This window comes from Phalaenopsis equestris, unplaced genomic scaffold, assembly GCF_001263595.1.
Source record: "Phalaenopsis equestris unplaced genomic scaffold, ASM126359v1 Scaffold000840, whole genome shotgun sequence".
NCBI classification, from domain to species: Eukaryota; Viridiplantae; Streptophyta; class Magnoliopsida; order Asparagales; family Orchidaceae; genus Phalaenopsis; species Phalaenopsis equestris.
The window spans coordinates 3,635,721-3,654,082 of record NW_018165280.1 but is presented as its reverse complement, the minus strand read 5'-3'; the positions used below and the strand labels follow the sequence as shown (position 1 = coordinate 3,654,082).

Here is an 18,362-nt window from a genome sequence, read left to right as displayed (position 1 = left end):
CTTCAGAAAAAAACCTTTCAGACACTTAAAAAATTTAACATAAAGTTGAATCCATTAAAATGCACATTTGGAGTCTTGACAGACAAATTCTTGAGATACTTACAAACCCCAAATGTGCATTTTAATGGAGCCTTGACGGACATCTACGAGTGTTTGTAAGTATCCCAAAAATTTGTCTGTCTAAAACTCCAAATGTGAATTTTAACGGATTCAACCTCATATTAAATTTTTTAAGTGTTTGAAAAGTTTCTTTTTAAATTCTATATGTTGCGCGGCCGACCGAATAGGCATTATACGTCGGGGCAGAATCCACCACAAGGAAGTCCTCCGTCGATGTAACCTGTTTCACATTTTCTCCCCAGCTAATTGGGAGCTCGATTATGTTGAGCGCTTCTTTCCTCTCCCGAAAAGCCATACAGTGGCCCCGCTGGTGCAGTCATCCAATCAGCGGTAAGACTCAGCTTGTCAAACACCTATTTTAAGAGTACGTTCAAGGAGCTTCATGCATCAATCAGAATGCTTTCACTTAATAGTTATTAAATATAGCTGCTATTACAATAGCATCATTATGGGGGTTCCCTTCGAGGGCAGAACGTCGTGGTTGAAGTAGATAGGTGGATGGTTTCTGGGTTTTGGGGCAAAAGCTATGGCGCAGAGTCCCCCAATTTGTTGCCTCTTCCAGTTCGCTCGCCTGGGTGGTTTGGTTCCATTGAATCTGGCCAGTACAAATCCTACGATGTGGATGGCATTTGTGCAAATTGGTCTGCCGGGTGTTCCCCTCATTGAGGCTTTACCCTGTCTCTGAGTCCCAGCCCCTGGGGCGATAAATTCCTTCAACTTTCCTTCCTTTATCAGTTCCTCAATCAGGCTCCGGAGGTGTCTACATTTCTTCGTATCATGGTCATGATCCCTGTGGGACTTAAAGTACTTCTTGTTGTCCCGGAGAAGGGCCCATGTCCTCATTGGCGGAGCCCTCCTAAAGAAATTTGACTTGAATGGCGTCTACTATCTCTACGATTGATACCCCCGAGGAATGGCTTTAGGGACCTCGTGGTCATGTCGAGGTCATTCGTGGTACTGGATCAACCACTGATCATAGGACTTTGCTTGTCTTTTTCTAGTCGCCTTGATGATGGGTTGAGTTATTGCAGGGGTGACTTTCATGGTGTAGTCGGATGGATCGTCGCGCATTTTCCCTTACTTTCCACTCGTTCTGTGATGGTCGCTTCTGATGCCTTTTTGTGAAGAACTCGGGAGCATTTTCATAAGCGTGGACGTATTTATTGGTATCACCAGTAACTCGATGAAACTATGGGGCTTTGCAAGGTCGAGGTCAAAGTGAAATCTCTCTGACCTCAACCCCTATGTCAAGGCGGTCTGAGCCATGTCGGGTTTCAAATCCTCACATCCAGTGTTTATCTCTGGAAACGTGCGATGAACGAGCGCAAGCTCTCGTTGGGTCCTTGTTTTAATTGCCACTGAGATCAGGCAAACTTCTTTAATCTCACTGCACCGACAAATTGTGTCAGAAAAAGCCTCCTAAATTCTGCGTAGCAAGTAATTACCCTCACTGGTAATGTGTTGAACCACCTTAGAGCAGATGGTCTCAATGTTGTGAAAAATAGTTTGCACTTGAAGGCATCAGATATCATTAGTAAGCACATTGAAGATTCAAAAGGCGCGAGGTGGTCGTTGGGATTCGGTCGTCCCTTATATAACTCCAAGGCTGGCAGCTTAAACTTCTCCGGGGATTCAGCTCAAGAGATCTGTAAGGAGAAAGCGTTCTTTGGTTGTCATGTCACCTTGACTCGCCCAATTCATTGTCTTTCTACCACAAAGGCGGGTCTGGCGCTGTCCTGATGCATCACATCTTCAACTCTCTCCTGCAAATGGTTTGTTCTCCTTCCATTATGCGCCAGAGGTTCCTCTCGAGGGGGGTAATGTGTCTCATGCTGAGCTTGTTCTCCCCGTGGAACGGGGCTCCCCTAAAGGCTGTAACTGCTCTAAGTACTTCTGCAAATTGTTTCGACATCTGATTAGATTTCTGAGTTCTCAAGCTTTGCACTCCTGTTATACAAATCCTTCCATATACTATCTGGTGCATCCCACTTCTACTATGTTTCTCTTCTCCTTATTGTTATTGTTGTACTCTTCTTGTTGACGACATGGTTTCCACGTTCACCGCACCTAACAGGATGTTGAATCCGAAAGTGTCAAAAAACACACAAGGGATAGAGCGTACCATTATATAAAAAAAAAATAGAGCGTACCTGGAGGAAGAAAAAACAGTAGAGAACAGTGAAAGTGTGTAACATTTTATTATGGAATGAGCCTTATTTATAGACATGAGGTACACGTATTATAATTACAATTTTGCCCCATAATCATTAGCTTATGTGATAGTCACTTTAGTAAATTACGGGAAAAATACAATAAAATACTACAAGAGCCGCCTCATTGATTTTAGTCTGGCAACTGTTCAACTCGGCCGAACGATTGTTTTCGGGTCACGTGTTGGTACTCGATCGTTGATGCATGATTGGCCGTGTCAGAGTCATGTCAACCATTTGGATTCTCTTTGAATGATCCTCAGACCTTCTGGATCGCTGGTCAATCGAATAGTTCGATGCCTAGTTGACCGATCAATGATCGTCATGCAAGCCGATCACCTTTCTTCCTCTGATCGTCATAATTCCTAATATCCACGTTGTAGTTAGTTGGTCATTTGATCTTCCAACGATCGTCTTCCACCCCGGTCGTTGGATTGTTTTGAGATTCGTGTTGTCATTTTTTTTTATACAATTTCACTTTTAAAAAGGTATTCATGGTGATATTTTTGATGTGTTGTTAAACATCTTAGTGGTTTGTATGTAAATATGAATATGTAGGTGTTAAGTAGGTAAATATATGAGAATCGTGCAGTATGTGTCTAAAAACAAAAAAAACAATTAGAAGTTGGCAGCATCTTGAATGACCAATAAAATGCTTACTAGGGTACTTCAGAAGGCTTAAGACACCAGTATAATCATTTTTATAATGCAGCTTGAAGTACACTTCTTATTTTCTAACTAGATGTAAACTTGCAAATCGACTCGAGTCAAGTTCGAGTACAGTTGACAGTGTGAGTGATTTAATGTCACTCGCACACTTACTCATGCGCTTGCTCTTGCATATGTATGCACACAAACGCATAATATGCATAAATTCAGTTTAATTGAACATAATTCAAAAAATCCATGTTAACAGTGAGAAAATTAGTTTTGAGATTCTTGAGCAAATTTTGAGCTCCGGCCATAATTATCAGCCTTATTTCTAACCCAACTTAAGAATAAATAATATGCTTCTGTCATATATATTTTGTTATTCTAATGAAACGAATGATCTCTATACCAAATTCTAGTGATGCAACTAGGTCTAATTCTTTTTTAATAGCTTGCTAACCAAAGTGAAATTTGCTAATCAAGACAAGCATAACTGAATCTCAATGAAATACATTTGTAAGTAAAAAAACTGTGGTAAGATAAACTGAACGTGAACAGACTGAGAAAAACACGGACAAAATTATTTTATAGAGTTGCTTTGTGCTTCTAAATTATGGTTTCTCTTGGAAGCTGTAACTGCTCAAAATTATTTATCCAATTTTTGCACGTTATGAAGAAAGTTGTGGCCATAATAGAAGACAAGAAACTCTTGTTATGTCAAGCGTCTTTCTCAATAGAGAAAATTACAATCTTATCCACAACGTAAGAATAAATTTGAAAAAGAATTTTAATATATAAAAAAAGGAAAGGTTAAATCTTCTGAAACTATCCTTAAAATAGGCATCCAACAATGGCATAACATGGTCTAGTTTAGATTATTCAGAGTAAATGTTCAAAGAATTCAGATGAACTAGCGGACCCTTATATTTACAATGATTATGGGCATATCAATTAAATTAAACCACTTTCATAATATAAAAACTTTGTTAAAATGTGATTGTTTCTAGACAAAATTTTATCTAGCCTTGCGGACCTTCACTAAAATATTCTACAAACCATCAGTCTCTATCATAATAAACCAAAGACTAAAATATAAAAATTTATTAAGCATCCAACAAAAGTATGGAAGGCATTCCTTTCCTGACATCTATTGCCTTAAGCTATTAAATAAAAAACCTAAGTATCTTTCTACTGAAAATTAAATCAAGGATAGCTGTTGATTAATAGCTGAGATGGTAGAAGCAGCTAGATAGATAGAGACAACAGCTCACCTCTTCAGTAACAACACCGCTCTGAACTAAGTACCTCCAAGCAAATATAGGATAACCTCCATCACAGCCATCTCCGCACATAAATCCGCAGCATGTCAAAAGGTCATTAACAGACAGTGATACATTCTGCAATGATGGTTCAGAGATTAGTAATTGAAATATTCCAAAGAAAACGAACTTTTTCACAAAATACCAGTTCGTATATTAGTTAAGTAGTTCTCACAACACCAAATCTAATGCAGAAACGATCAGATAAGGATTCCACTGCACCAAACGCCCAGCAAGAACCACAATGTCCCTGAAAATAAAGAAAAATGGAGTTAGCATGCGATTATGAGACCTAGCTGAACAGCTACTCTGCAAATAACAGAAGAGAATAACATACCTGATCTTTTAATCAAATTGGTGATGGAATGAGAAAGGCAATAAGGCAAAGTTTTAGGTGTCAGTATAATTTCAAAATAAGAATTTTCTTAAACAAACAATTATGTAACTTACCAAGTATTCTTCCAATGGAACTGCAGTGAGACCATGTTGTTCTAGCATCAAATGCCTTTGGCAGTTTCAAAGATTTCGGGTAAGTTATGACAGGAATGTCAATAACGGCATTGCTAAGCGTCTGTTTGACCCCAAGTAGATATTTGAATTGGCTAACCTACAGAGGAAAAAAGAGTTAATGGTTGAATCAATCTTTTTTCTAATGATTGTCATCATCATCATTATGCTTAACCCAACTATTTGGGGATGGATTTACAAATCCTCAATCTGCATTCATTCATAATAATGGCTAATGAGGTTTTAATTATATTTGTACGTGTCTAATCAAATTCTAACAATATTGATGTGGGCAAAAATTCAAATTTGTATTTTTTTATTTTTTTCCATGGATGATTGAGTTATTTTATTTTTTTTAAGCTTTCAATAATTTATGAAAGATATGCAAGTCAATCATTAAGTTTGTTAGCAACTTTTAAGTTGTTTTTTAGCGTGTATTGGTTGTTTATTTGTTAGTAGTTTGTTACTAGTTTGTTATTTATTCCATCTAGGAGTTAGTCATTTAAGAAAGTTTTAGTAGGATTTGGGAGAGCAAAAAATAATTATTCTTTTTGATTTCACAAGAGAAGTTTACAAGATAAATAGCGGGAGAAGGCTACCATGTGTGATCTTCTAAAAGAGTAAGCACTTGCTTGGTGTATCTTTTAACTATCTGAGAATCTCATTAACTGCTTCAAGATGTTTCTCATATGATGAATGCATAAATTAACTTACTAAACTCAAAGCAAAAATCATATCTAGCTAGGTATGTGATAAGTATATAAACTTTCAAACTAACTTTTGATACTAAATTGTATTCATTGGGTCACCTTCTTTCTCTTCCCAGTTTCTGATTGGGATCAATTAGAGTGTCTGTAGGCCTACACTCACTCATCCAAGTTTCCTTTACTAGATTAGAACATTTTTCCATCGTAAAACAACAATCCCTTTCTTTGATCTAGCAACATTCATGCCAAAGAAATATCCCAGAGACCCAAAATCCTTGGTTTCAGAAACAGATAAGGAAGTCTTCAAATGGTTCATCTCATATATGTAATCTCATGTGAGAATTATATCGTCATATACACAATCAGAATGATTATCCTCCCATCTTTTGAATGTCTAAAGAATATTGTATGATTTCATTGCCCTTGAGTATACCCCCAACCTTTAGAAAATAGTGTAAATTTCTCAAACCATACTCTTGGTGACTGCTTAAACACGTAAATCTAATGCCAGTTATTTAAATGTTAATATCGTCTGACGACAATTCCGAACTTGGTTAATTCTAAGTTATCAGGCCGAGTTGTGACAAAAATAGAAAGCTACAATGACAACACATAACAGTCAAGATCGTTTCTTGAGGCTCTACTACCTATAACAGAGGAACTTATCAATGGAGAAGTATACAATGGAGTTTATGCAACTTAATCTGAAATGTGATTTGACGAAGCCGGAGGAGCACATGATAGCTAGTTACTTGGGAAGCTTGAAACCCTCCATCGGCAAAGTTGTCTAGCTACAACCTCACTGGTTTTTGGGCAACGTCCAGACCCTGGCATTGAAAGTGGAGAGATAGAACAAGTAGACGAGACACCCACCACTATTTAAACAACCACCCACAATAAGAGACATCGAAAGAAGCACGCCTCAGGATGTTGAGAAAGTTGGTCTGAAAATGACGGAGCCACTTAGAGTGAGAAGCCTAAGAAAAATAACACACCCACTGCAATCCCAGTCAGGAATACTTCAGATGCCATGGATATCGGCATATTAACTCCAAATGCCAGGCGAGCCGAGTTATCCTCTACCGAGCAGGGTGCAGTAAAGAAAGTTAGTGATGAAGGGGCATCTAAACAAAAGGTAAGAAGTACAATCTTTCAACGAATGAAGGCGAGATATTTGTGTTTCGACTGATCCTATGTACTTAGAATACAAGGGTTCAACAGTGGTTCCAACAGAGCATATTCTACAATCATTATACTGTGAAGAGAAAGATATGCAATATCAATATCGATGGAGGGAGCAGCAAAAATATGATATATATACATATGATGAACAAGTTGAGTCTCACAACTCAGAGACATTCTCAGCCAAACTCCCTGACGTGGTTATGGAAGAAGAACAAAGTCAGCATTGCTGGTGGAGTTTTTAATTGAGCATTAGCTACAAGATCAGGTGTTGTGCGATGTAGTGCCTATGATGTCTATCACCTTTTGTTGGAGAGGCTACGGTAGTTTGATCACAAAACTGAATATAATGGTTATAAGACACTTCTTCACCAAGTATGGCAAGTGCATCATCCTTTTACCTTCTATGGAGTCAGAGATTAGATTCCCTTACCAGCAGAGAAGCATCGATGGAATAAGTTTTGGTGATGATAGTGGACAACGATATAGAAGAGCTAGTTTCAAACACAAGGCAGCCGATACAGAGAGAGTTTCAGTACATCCTGTTCAATAGCTTACCACCATAGCCACACCATTCGGAGTTCGGTCTGTCCTCATGCCAGATAAGGATGAGCAACCTGGAGCTGCATTTGGAAAACCCTACAGAGTATATTTGGAAAAAAAACCAAATGTAGTCTAGTTGTATATCCCAGAGGGTTAGACCGATACATATAACTACTCTAAAGTAGGGTAAAACTAATATTTTTGGGAATAGTGTAACTATCAGTGAGATCCAGATGCTCATATCGACATATTTGAAAACTCTTCAATCCTGGGAGGTTAAAGTAGCTCTGCAAACTTCAACATGCAGACAAAAGCTTTGAAGAATAAGGTCGAAGCTCCCCCAACCTTGAAAAGCTAACGCAAAGCATATCCCGTGCATGCGAGATTTTCTGCAATGGGAAGCAGATCCCACTTACGTGTCTGGACTGAACTGGTCCAAGTATAAGATTGTTCTTCATCTATTAGGAGATTTTAATTCTTGATCAAGTATAAGACTCAAGGAAGTCTGAAACATTAACACATCAAAGAGGGGAGAGGCTTTTTTCAGGTGACTTCTTTTCCTTCTTTCTTCTCCCCTCATTTTTTAATAATCCTATGTTTTTTTGTTAATGGTTGAAAGTGAGATCGTATTTAGTCAGATTTATTACAATCTATATTTCTTCTAATTGCATGAATTTTAATTTTCGCTTGTTTTTTTTTAATCCTCGACTCTAATTTAAAAAATCTTTTGGATTGTCATAGAATTTTCACCATTAAATGAAGTTTTTTTTTTGTTTTTTTGGAACTTTCATTAAAGGGGGTCAATAGTTGTTATGGTTTAGTAGTGGTGATGTTAAGATCATGCAACTTCGATCATTATCGTGGATGAAAATGATCTCTTCATGAAGCTCATGGGTGTCTGATACGATTTGATGCAGAAATTAGCACGACTTTTTACAAAAATTAGAGTAGAGCAAGTTTTTTTCTTTAATAATCGAGAACAATATTAATAAAAACATAAGCACAAACAATTTGAGGGATGGACGATCTTTCTCAATTCTTACAATTCGAGAGGCGGGAAATCTCTCTCAAACCCTAAACCTAAGACCACAATAACAATCTCATACATAACCCTAACCCTAAACATATTAGCCCAATTTATACTAAATAAAAATAAATAATAAAATATTAAATTCCCCTTAAGCCAATAAATGATAAAACCGCCCTTAGGCTAGACAACAATATAAGAATACTCCCCTCCCAAAAATACACATTGTCCTCAAGCTAGAAAATTTACTGTTGGATAAGTAGCATATGACTCCCACGTGAATCATCATCTAGGAATCTTTTCCATTTAATCAAAAAATTGGAGTGGCCCACAAAAGTCTACAATCTATTCTTGTGCACAACCTTCAACCACCTCAGATTATGTTGATGTCCTATCTTCAAATCAATCTTGGAGGACCTTGCAGTCCCAAACAACTCGTCCAACTGCTCGTCAATCACCGGGATAGAAAATTTGTCCAGATTATTTCTTAATTCACGGCTCGATAATCCATATAGAAACACCAATTCTCATTTGTCTTCTTCACTAGCAAGATTAGGCTAAAGAACAAGGTCAAAAAAAACTGTATGATCACATCCTCCATCATTACTCCCAAATCTCCTTCAACCCAAAAGGCTGATACCGCAAAGGGCACCAAAAGAGTTGGATGCAGCCCTCTGTCGAGATCCCACCCACCATGATTCGTTGTTCCATACCAAAATTCTTTGAAGTGATATTTTCCAGCTCCAAATTGCATCTCTTCTGTCGATCAATGCTCATTTCCAAACCTCCAGATGTCAAGCAATTCCATCTACATGCTGCTGCTTGAATCTGCTTCTGATTCTTTCATTCAATATCTCCAACTTTAGTTCATCCTATATGTTTGGAGGTAACACGAGGCCTTCCAAGTGCTCCTCCCAACCCCTTGCATAACCCCTCATTCATGTTTAAGCCCAGCTCCCTCCTTCGGAAATCTCTAATCCACCCCCCGAGGTCCTAGGGGGAAGTTTTTAATGGTGGATATTTTACTCCTCGTGTTGATTTGGGAACGGAATCTCCTATCAACCCTTGGTTAGGGAAATTGAGCCGCCAACAAGATTTTGGATTGCATCTCAATAAGCTTTCTCATCATCTCCTCCAAGCTCCCAAATCGGTTTTCCAAGGAAGAAAACCTATCATAAATGAGAGAAAATCTTCTTTTTATGGTGGAGAATCTTTCCTCTATCTCAGGTTTAAGTTGACTCATCTCTTCCTCAAATTTCTTCTCCAAATCGTCTACTTTTTTTGCTACCATCTCTCCAAGTACAATTTTTTTTTTCATGAAGGCTGAACCTTATACACTGAAATCAAGTCGTCGCTTCTCGGCTAGCTGAAATCATAACTATTTTGCAAGACCTCGATCATGTCTCCCCAACTAGTCGAAATGAAGTCAAATCGTGACAATATTAGAATGTTCTCGTCATAGCATGCAGCGATCCCATACTTTGCATCCCAGGTAGAACAGGGTCGCGTGGTGATTAGAGAGATCAGCTGTATGACCAATTTAAAGATCATAAATAATGTATTTTTAAAGTATTTGAATATTATGCATGATTAAGACAAAATATTATTTATTCATAGATGTATTACCACTCTCTATTTGATAACGGGTCTTAAGCAAGAGCTTAGGAATGAATTAACCACAATACACCAAAAATGTATCAACAGCCTTTTTAAAGATCCTTGGAAATTGAGAAATCTTAAAATCGTTCGATTAGAACTAGTGCTAATATGATTAATACACTTAAGAAAAAAATCAAAATCATCTACTTCAAAGCCTACTATATACACACGAACATAAAAAATCATGTATGGCGTAATTTGTGCTTACAGCAGAAATTATCAACATTAATAGTCTTTTGAAAATGTCTTAAACGCATAAAATGACTTTTAGATATAATATGAATCCATAAATTATATTCTTAAGTCTATATTTAGGCCTACAATAGATCATGATCATAAACCTGAACCTGTACTTGAAGTAGAGTCTGAATTGGTTGAAAGCAAAATTGAATATGACATCATACCTGAACTTGAGTTTCGATTTAAAAAAAAAAAACTGAGATTCTTCCTAAATGTAAAATCAAAACAATCATATTTTACTAAAGCTATGAACAAATTTAGCAATCTTATAATGAAACTCTTAACTAAATGTTAATGAAATATTGAGCGGTCAAAGTATTGTTGATTTCATTTTCAGTTCTCGATTTAGTGCCATACAAATTTACAAAGTGGAACTTATAAAAAGAGAGAGGGAAGGAGGGAGGGAGAGACAAGAGGGAGTTAAGTTGCATCAACACTTAATGGTGAATGCCAAACTATCATATGGTAAATTGTAAAGGGTCTAGAAACGTTATTACTTATAATTCAAGTATAAAATATTTGAATTATTCCTATTTAAAGAGATTATTTGTCCATAAAGTCATCTCGTATATAGGTGATCTATCTTTCTTTTAATATTGTTTATATTATCATCTTTAAGAATTAGTTACATGTTTTTATTAGAATCTTATTGGAAAAATGTTGGTCTTTTAGCATTTTCATTAATTTTTTTTTTACTATATGGATCATTTGCTCGATTTGAAAGAAAACGACAACATAAGATATAAAACATTTAAAACGTATGATAAAAACCCTAAAGGTCACTTTTAGAAGCCTTTAAAAAAAATATGAGAAATACAATATCATTCACAATTACACAAGTAGTTGCAACTCGATCATACACTAGAAATTTTTAAAAATTACGGCTTTCATCTAATTTTAGGTTTGTTTTGTTTGAGGACGAAATACCGAGCATAATATTAAGTTCAATAAGTCTATAGACCGAGTTTAGCACTTTTAGAAATCAAACTGAAGGACGGACACAAATCCACTGGATTGCGGAGTTCTCAGGCACAAACCCACTGAGGGAGTCAACGTCATTTGGGAGGTTCTCAGGACATGAGCCAACGGGGGGAGCCCGCTTATATAAATCCTCAACTAAAAAAAAATTCACTTCATAGAGTTTTTTTAAATCAATTCTCTTGGTATTTAATCATATCTTATGAAGTAAAAAAATAAAAATCAAATTAGTTCCTCAATTTTGTTATGTTTTTTAAACTTGTGCTCCTTTAACCTCTATTTTGACTTGTTTAGATCTTGTATGACTATTTCATTGATAATTATTATAATCTTAAATGTCCCATTTGTTTCTAAACATTGACTGTCAAATAATTTACCTTTATCCAATCCTATTGAACATAGATGCTTTGGTGATGCCAAGACTTGAGTTGACATACCGTGTAATTGGAGAAGCGAGGACTCATGACAGCTTTCCATCCAGCGACAGGATTCGCATTAATCCTCTCTACAATTGAATCCTGCATGGATATCACAGCATAAAAGTTGATAAATTTTTAGTATCATAATGGATAAAAAATGATAGGGATACGCATTAAAGAATAGCAGGTAGAACTCAACTTAAGAATCTTAGCATCAGACAAGGCTTGAGGCATTGGCTTCATGGCAATGGCCTGCAGAAAAAAAATTGGAAGTGATAGAAAGATTTTGAAAGCGATAAATTGAGGATACAAAATTGCTCATCGTCAAAGTAAGATTCTTAATATTTTACAAGATAATAATGAATTACTTACCAAAAAAAAAAAAAAACTATTTCAATGATACGAAACAACAACATTCATTGTAAAACAAACAGCACTCCTAGCTACCACATTATGAGATTGCAATGAGCACGGGCTCCAAAATTTCATGAATCAGCCTCTCTTGACGAGAGATTATTTTTGTTGGGTTCCAAATAAAATTTTTTGAAGACGGATTACATTAAATATAAGATATTAACCATAGATTTCACATTCATTTTTGTATTGACTTAAAATCTTAGGTATGATACTTCGCACTCATTTTGTGATGCCTTAAGATCTAGTTAACTTCTCTTTCTTCAATCAAGACAAGTCATTACGCATTGAGTGTTCAAAATTATCATATAATAGCACAAGACTTGTGTTTTAGATTATGAAATTTATTATCAAGAGCTTAAACCAAATAGTGGGAGAATGATGAAGAACTCAACCAAGATCTCATAATTTTGGCATCACGGCTTGTCATGGACACTAATCTACCTAGATAAAGAAGAATTCGACATAATTTTACTGAAAAATTTTTGTTAGTAGTCACGGGTTGTTTTGTAAAATCTTATAGAACTGGGTTGTGATTAATTAAGAGTATAAATCTAATTAATCTTAGCTAATAGAGAGATTTGTACTCTATCAAATATGTTTAATGGTTCGCAACTCAAATGACAAAAATCTACTAGAAACGTATTGGCTACAACTGCAACCATAATACAGTGGAGTCGCTGAGCTAAAACACCCAACAAAAAATATTTGGTTGTAAACACCATATTTGACGAGCCGCTGAGCCAATTCACGCATATAACAAAACCTGAGTCATGTCGTTACTGGCATAAACTATTTTCAATGTGAATATAATGATATATTTGATACAATACCCAATATTTATGAGCTTAAGTTATTTCTAAATTTATCACCCTTAACAAATGATTGTGGATAGTGGATAGAGTTTGTTCTTTGCTATTTAAATGATAAATTTCATTTGAATATCTTTAGATTTTTGCATTTTATTTAAAATTTTCCTATTCTATCTTAACCTGAGCTCAAAATAATTTATGCTAGAACTTGAGATATTTTAAAGTAAAAACCTCTCAGGTTGAAACTTTATATTTTATTTGGTATTTTAAATTTTACTTGTCATTTTGAATCTTATTAGTTCATACTTAAAAAGAGGGAACTAATGACAATCATTGGCTCAATAACACCTTAAGATTGGTTCAACATGAAAATAAAGCAATCAAATTTATCCACTAAATTCACCGAGGTTGAAATAACGAGCTTAATATTAAGTTCAATAAATCTATAGACCGAGTCTAGCATTTTTAGAAATCAATCCTAGGACACAAATCCACTGGAGGAGTCCAATCATACATATCTCAATTGAGGGGTTCTCAGGCACGAACCCACTGAAGGAGTCAACCTCAATTGGGAGGTTCTCAGGACATGAACCCACTATGAGAGCCTAGTTATATAAATTCTCAACTAAAGGGATTATCAAGACACGAGTCCACTGAAGGAGTACAACCATATTATTAAAACACATGCTTAAACAAAATTTTATCAGACTTAGTTTACTTTTGGTCCTAATTATAAGCTCAAATGCTTATAAAATGGGTCTAAATTTTCAATCTTCATCATTTCGTTTGGATTTTTGCTAAAAGTTGATCGACCATAGGCCACAACAATGTCCTCTACATCGTGGTTTGATTACTTTGAAGCATGAGTTGCCCTCTTATATCAATCTAGCTTTAGGATTTGATTTGGGTTGCCAAATCACAAAATTTGATTCTCCTATCAATGAAATTGATATCTTTGTGTGCTATTTGAATCTTCTTAAAGAATAAGTTAAGGCCCCGTTTGTGGCAGCTTATAACCGCGGGCAGTATGTCCAAAATGTCGTCGTTTTGTTTGACTTGTGTGTTAGGGTTGAGTTTTGGGAAACAGCGTATTTGATTTTTTAATAAACGTGGTCGGCGGCTCGCGTTCATTCGCGATTATTTTACCCTGCTGCCCTCAACCTCGTCACTCTCGTGTCACATCTTCCCTCGAACTTGCCCTATCATCGATCGCTCTCGCTCTCGCCTGTCTCATGGCAATAGCATCGATCGCTCTCGGTACTCTCTCGCGCTCTATCCCTCTCACACGTACAGTTCCCTTTCTCCTCTTCCCCTCTACGATCTTTGGCAACTGTAGTTATTCCTGTGGTAATTTTTTATGAAATGGCTTTCTTCCTACGATTTTTGTGGTTGGTTGTTTTACTGAAAATTTGATGAATGCATGAAATTGGGTTGTTGATTTGTTCTGTAGCATTGTTACGAGGTTCTTAGTTGTAATTGCCTAAAATCTACATTCCCTATTTTTTTTTTCTTTGTTTGATCTTCAAACGTGCTTCATTTGTAAATATATATGTAGTTAATCCTGTGGTAATTTTTTATGGAATGGTTGGTACATACAACTAATCTACAACTATTATATATGTAGATTATTTCACTTGAATTGTTTCAGGTACCTTGGTGTGCTTGGCACATTCGTTGCTCATGCATGTTTGGTGAATTGATCTTTCATTTTGTGTGTTCGAATGAGCCTTTAAGCAACATCAGGGCATTCACTGTCTGCTATAGAGATGATTTTTTGTTCAATTTGATGGGAGAAGTGTGTTGAGTATGATGGTATTTATGATGATTTTTATGTTGCCTCGTGGTGGAGGTAGCGGCTTGGTGGTTGTGGGTGTTGTGCTTGTTAGTGTCAAGTGGAGTCTGTGTTGGTGGCTATGGGTGATGTGCGTGTTGGTGTCATGGGAAAGCTTTGTTGGTGGCTTTGGGTGTATGTTGTGCTGAGCTTGGGTCTGTGGGTTGGTGGTGAATGTGATTGTGTGTGTTGATGGCTCTGGAGGTTGTGTTGGTGGTTGTGGGTGTTGTCGTTGTTGGTGGCATGTGGAGTTTGCGGGTGTTGTTGTTGTTGGTGGCATGTGCAGGTTGTGGGTGTTGTCCTTGTTGGTGGCATGTAGGTGATGTGCTTTTTGATGGCTTTGGGTGTGTGCATGGGTCTGTAGGCTGTGTTGGTAGTTGTGGGTGATGTCCCTGTTGGTGGTCGTGGAGGTTGTGTTCGTGGTTGTGGGTGATGTGCTTGTTGGTGGCTTTGGGTGTGTGTTGTGTTGGGCTTGGGTCTGTGTGTTGGTGGTGGATGTGAGTGTGTGTGTGTTGGTGGCTCTAGGTGATGTACTTGTTGGTGGATTTGGGAGTGAGTTGTGTTGTGCTTGGGTCTGTGGGTTGGTGGTGGATGTTAGTGTGTGTATTTGTGGCTCTAGAGGATGTGTTGGTAGTTATGGTTGATGTGTATGTTGGTGGTTGTGGAGGTTGTGTTGGAAGCTATGGTCGATGTGCTTGTTGGTCGCCATAGAGGTTGTGTCGTGTTGGGCTTGGGTTTGTGGGTTGGTGGTGGATGTGAGTGTGCGTATGTTGGTGGTTCTGGAGGTTGTGTTGGTGGCTCTGGAGGCTGCCTTGGTGGCTGTGGGTGTGGTGTTTGTCAGTTGCATTTGGAGGCTGTGTTGGTGGCTTTGGGTGTGCTGTGTTTGGCTTGGGTCTGTGGGTTGGTGGTGAATGGTGGATGGTGTGTGTGGAGTTTGTGATGAAGCTGTGATGGGGGGTGGGTTGTGGCTGTGATGGGGGATGGTTTTGGCTTGGTTGGTGGCTGTCTTAGGACTGGGTTGTGGCTAAAATCAAGTATGTATGTTGGAAAAAATCATGAAGGTGTTCTTTTCGTTCTTTCTATATCAACATCATCATCAGCATCACATTTTGGATTGAATTTTTTAACAGATTTTCGTTCTTGTGTTTTCTTGTTTTGGTTTTAAGGGTTTTTTGAGTTTATGGGTTTGTTTTTATTAGAGCATTCTTTTTTATCATGTTTTTTTTTGTTTTACTGGTTATATCATTTTTTTATACATTTCTTTTATTAGTAACGTAATGGTTAAGTCCAAAGAAGTGACTTCATCAGCAATGTGGGATAGGGAAGTCAATCATACTTTGCAACCTCTGTATAAATGAGATCGAGCTTGAAATAGACCCGCCACCTACTTTAACAAAGAAGAGTGGCAGAATATTACAAGAAGTTTCAAGAAATGATAGGAAGGGACTGTGATAGGTTAAAATTTAAGAACAAGTCGGACCAGTTGAAGAATGATTGAAAGTTATAGAAGGAACTGAAAAGAGTATCCACGGGCTTGGGTTGGGATCATATCAAGTGGATCTTTGATGCTTCAGAGGATTGATGGACTGAGAAGTTGGATGTAATAAATAAATCCCTAAATACTTGTTCTTCCATTCATCTTTTTTAACTAATATACTTTCCCGTACGTTGTAGACAGTGCTAACTGCCAAAAAATTTAAGGTAAGTGGCATTGACCTGGACCTGGAGGAAAACTTGGACCTCATGTTTAGTGGAGTTGTTGCGACGGGCATGCATGTGTTCACCCCAAGTAAGCATGGGTTTGCAATCATACCAGATGACTTGGAGATCGAGCAGATAGATTGTTTAGGTGAAGGCCCCAGCCCAAACTTCATTCTTGACATCGACCTTCATTCATTCCTGTACGAATACTACAACTCCTTTGTCGATCGAACTTCATTCTTGACATCGACCTATATTGGTGATAAATGGGTCAATGAGCTACTACAAGGACACCCCACATAGTTCAATAACATGTTTCATATGACAAATCATATTTTTAGATCTGTTCGATGAACAACATAGTCATCATCGACTCCACAACTCCCAAAAAATAACAACAAGATATGTGTTAGGAATAACCCTCTATATTTTATCACAGAATGAATCAATGAGAAGAGCGATGGAGCAATTTCAGCATTCATTAGAGACAATAAGCAAGTATTTCTCAATGGGTTTGAAAGCACTTGTCAGTTAGTTGGCCAAAAATAATTAAGCCAAAGGATCCAACATTCGAGACGACTCAAATAAAAATTGTAAATGACTTCCGCTATATGTCATTCTTTAAAGTAATTATTTTTACCAATTATATTCAGAAGTCAAAATCAGTTACGTGGCAATCACAGCTTTAACAGATCTGACAGGACTGTATTAGAGTGATGGATAGAATCCACGTGGATGCGTGTGTATCTAACACTGAAAAGGTCGCATACATTAAACGATGTGGATCACCCACACAAAATGTGATGGTCGTATGTGACTTTAACATGTGTTTTACCTTTGTGATAACTGATTGGTAAGGCAGTGCGCATGATAGTCGTATTTTTGCTTATGCGACAAAAAACCGAAGACACTATTTCCCTCAACCACCTCCAGGTTCGTTAAGTTATATATCACATTCATTTTTATTCAATAATTTATTACTAATTATGGTTTTTGGGTCAGTAAATATTACTTGGTCGGTATTGATATCCCTTACAAATGGAGAATCTAAAGCTGTTTTCAGATACGAAATATCACATTCCAGATTTTGAGAGATTCTGTGGTAAACCTCGTGGCAAGAAGGAAATTTTTAACAAAAGACACTTCTTACACTACGTAATTGAAATAACGTTTGGGGTGTGGAAGAAGAAATGAGTCATATTTCGTGATAAGTCAACTTACTCATTTCTAAAGCAAATGCAGATTATAATGGCCACAATGGCGCTCCACAACTATATTCGAGGACATCATTCTAGATCGAATGCAGGCTTCACATGCAGGTCTCGCCAGAAGCATTTGAATTGCATGTAGGACAATATATCCATATTTAGAAGTCGAATCACAGGAATCTTAAACCCATGATGACAAAAGGGGAGTTGAAATAGCTTAGTTGAGAGAGCGGATAACGAACACCATTCTTCAAAGTTGATTGGACGTCTCTTGTCTATTTTATTTACTCTATGTTTATTTTATATCGCTTGTATAATGAATATTTTTAGTTTTGCAATTTTCACGTGTTTGACATTTTTCTATTCCATTTGAGTTTTTTTTTTTTTTTAGGGTTTTGAGGTCCATGGAGACTTTTGACCTTATGGATTCTTCTGGATTGTTTGTTGATCGTTGTTGGTCAATGTTACATGTGAAATCCTAATGAAGAGAATCAAGTTTCTCTTTTCTTTTTGTTGCATAGGTTTATGAGGTTCTTTAGAATGTTATTTTTTTGTGATATGCACATATGAGACACAAGAGGTTAGTTTTATGTTGGTTAAAGGCAACCAATAACTCATTTTTTTTACAAAGTTTCATGTATTTTTGTAATGACAGATTCATTGATTGATATGTTGAGTTTTTTGAGACCTCACGCCTGCAAAAAACAGTAATTATTTATTTATTTTGGCAATTTCAACTTCTGTTATGACTAATAGATTGTCTTATTAGTCATTCAGGAAAGATGAGCTCCAGAATTTTAGGGACCTCCCGACGAGTGCTCTACCACTGCGGAC

General features: G+C 36.9%; 1 protein-coding gene across 3 annotated transcripts in view; it reads right to left on the bottom strand.

Annotated features, from left to right (window-relative positions):
* Positions 1 to 18,362, bottom strand: part of LOC110031705 (cathepsin B-like) — a 60,414-nt gene that overhangs the window by 27,632 nt on the left and 14,420 nt on the right. For all 3 annotated transcript variants that reach the window (XR_002294766.1, XM_020735047.1, XM_020735048.1), the window contains exons 2-7: positions 11,761 to 11,814; positions 11,581 to 11,661; positions 4,751 to 4,907; positions 4,638 to 4,642; positions 4,476 to 4,550; positions 4,253 to 4,378 (exon numbers count right to left, since the gene is read on the bottom strand). Coding sequence is in view for 2 of the 3 variants with exons in the window: in XM_020735047.1 (XP_020590706.1) it covers positions 4,253 to 4,378; positions 4,476 to 4,550; positions 4,638 to 4,642; positions 4,751 to 4,907; positions 11,581 to 11,661; positions 11,761 to 11,814 (498 nt within the window). In the remaining variant the exon portion in view is untranslated. The remainder of the gene's footprint in view (positions 1 to 4,252; positions 4,379 to 4,475; positions 4,551 to 4,637; positions 4,643 to 4,750; positions 4,908 to 11,580; positions 11,662 to 11,760; positions 11,815 to 18,362) is intronic.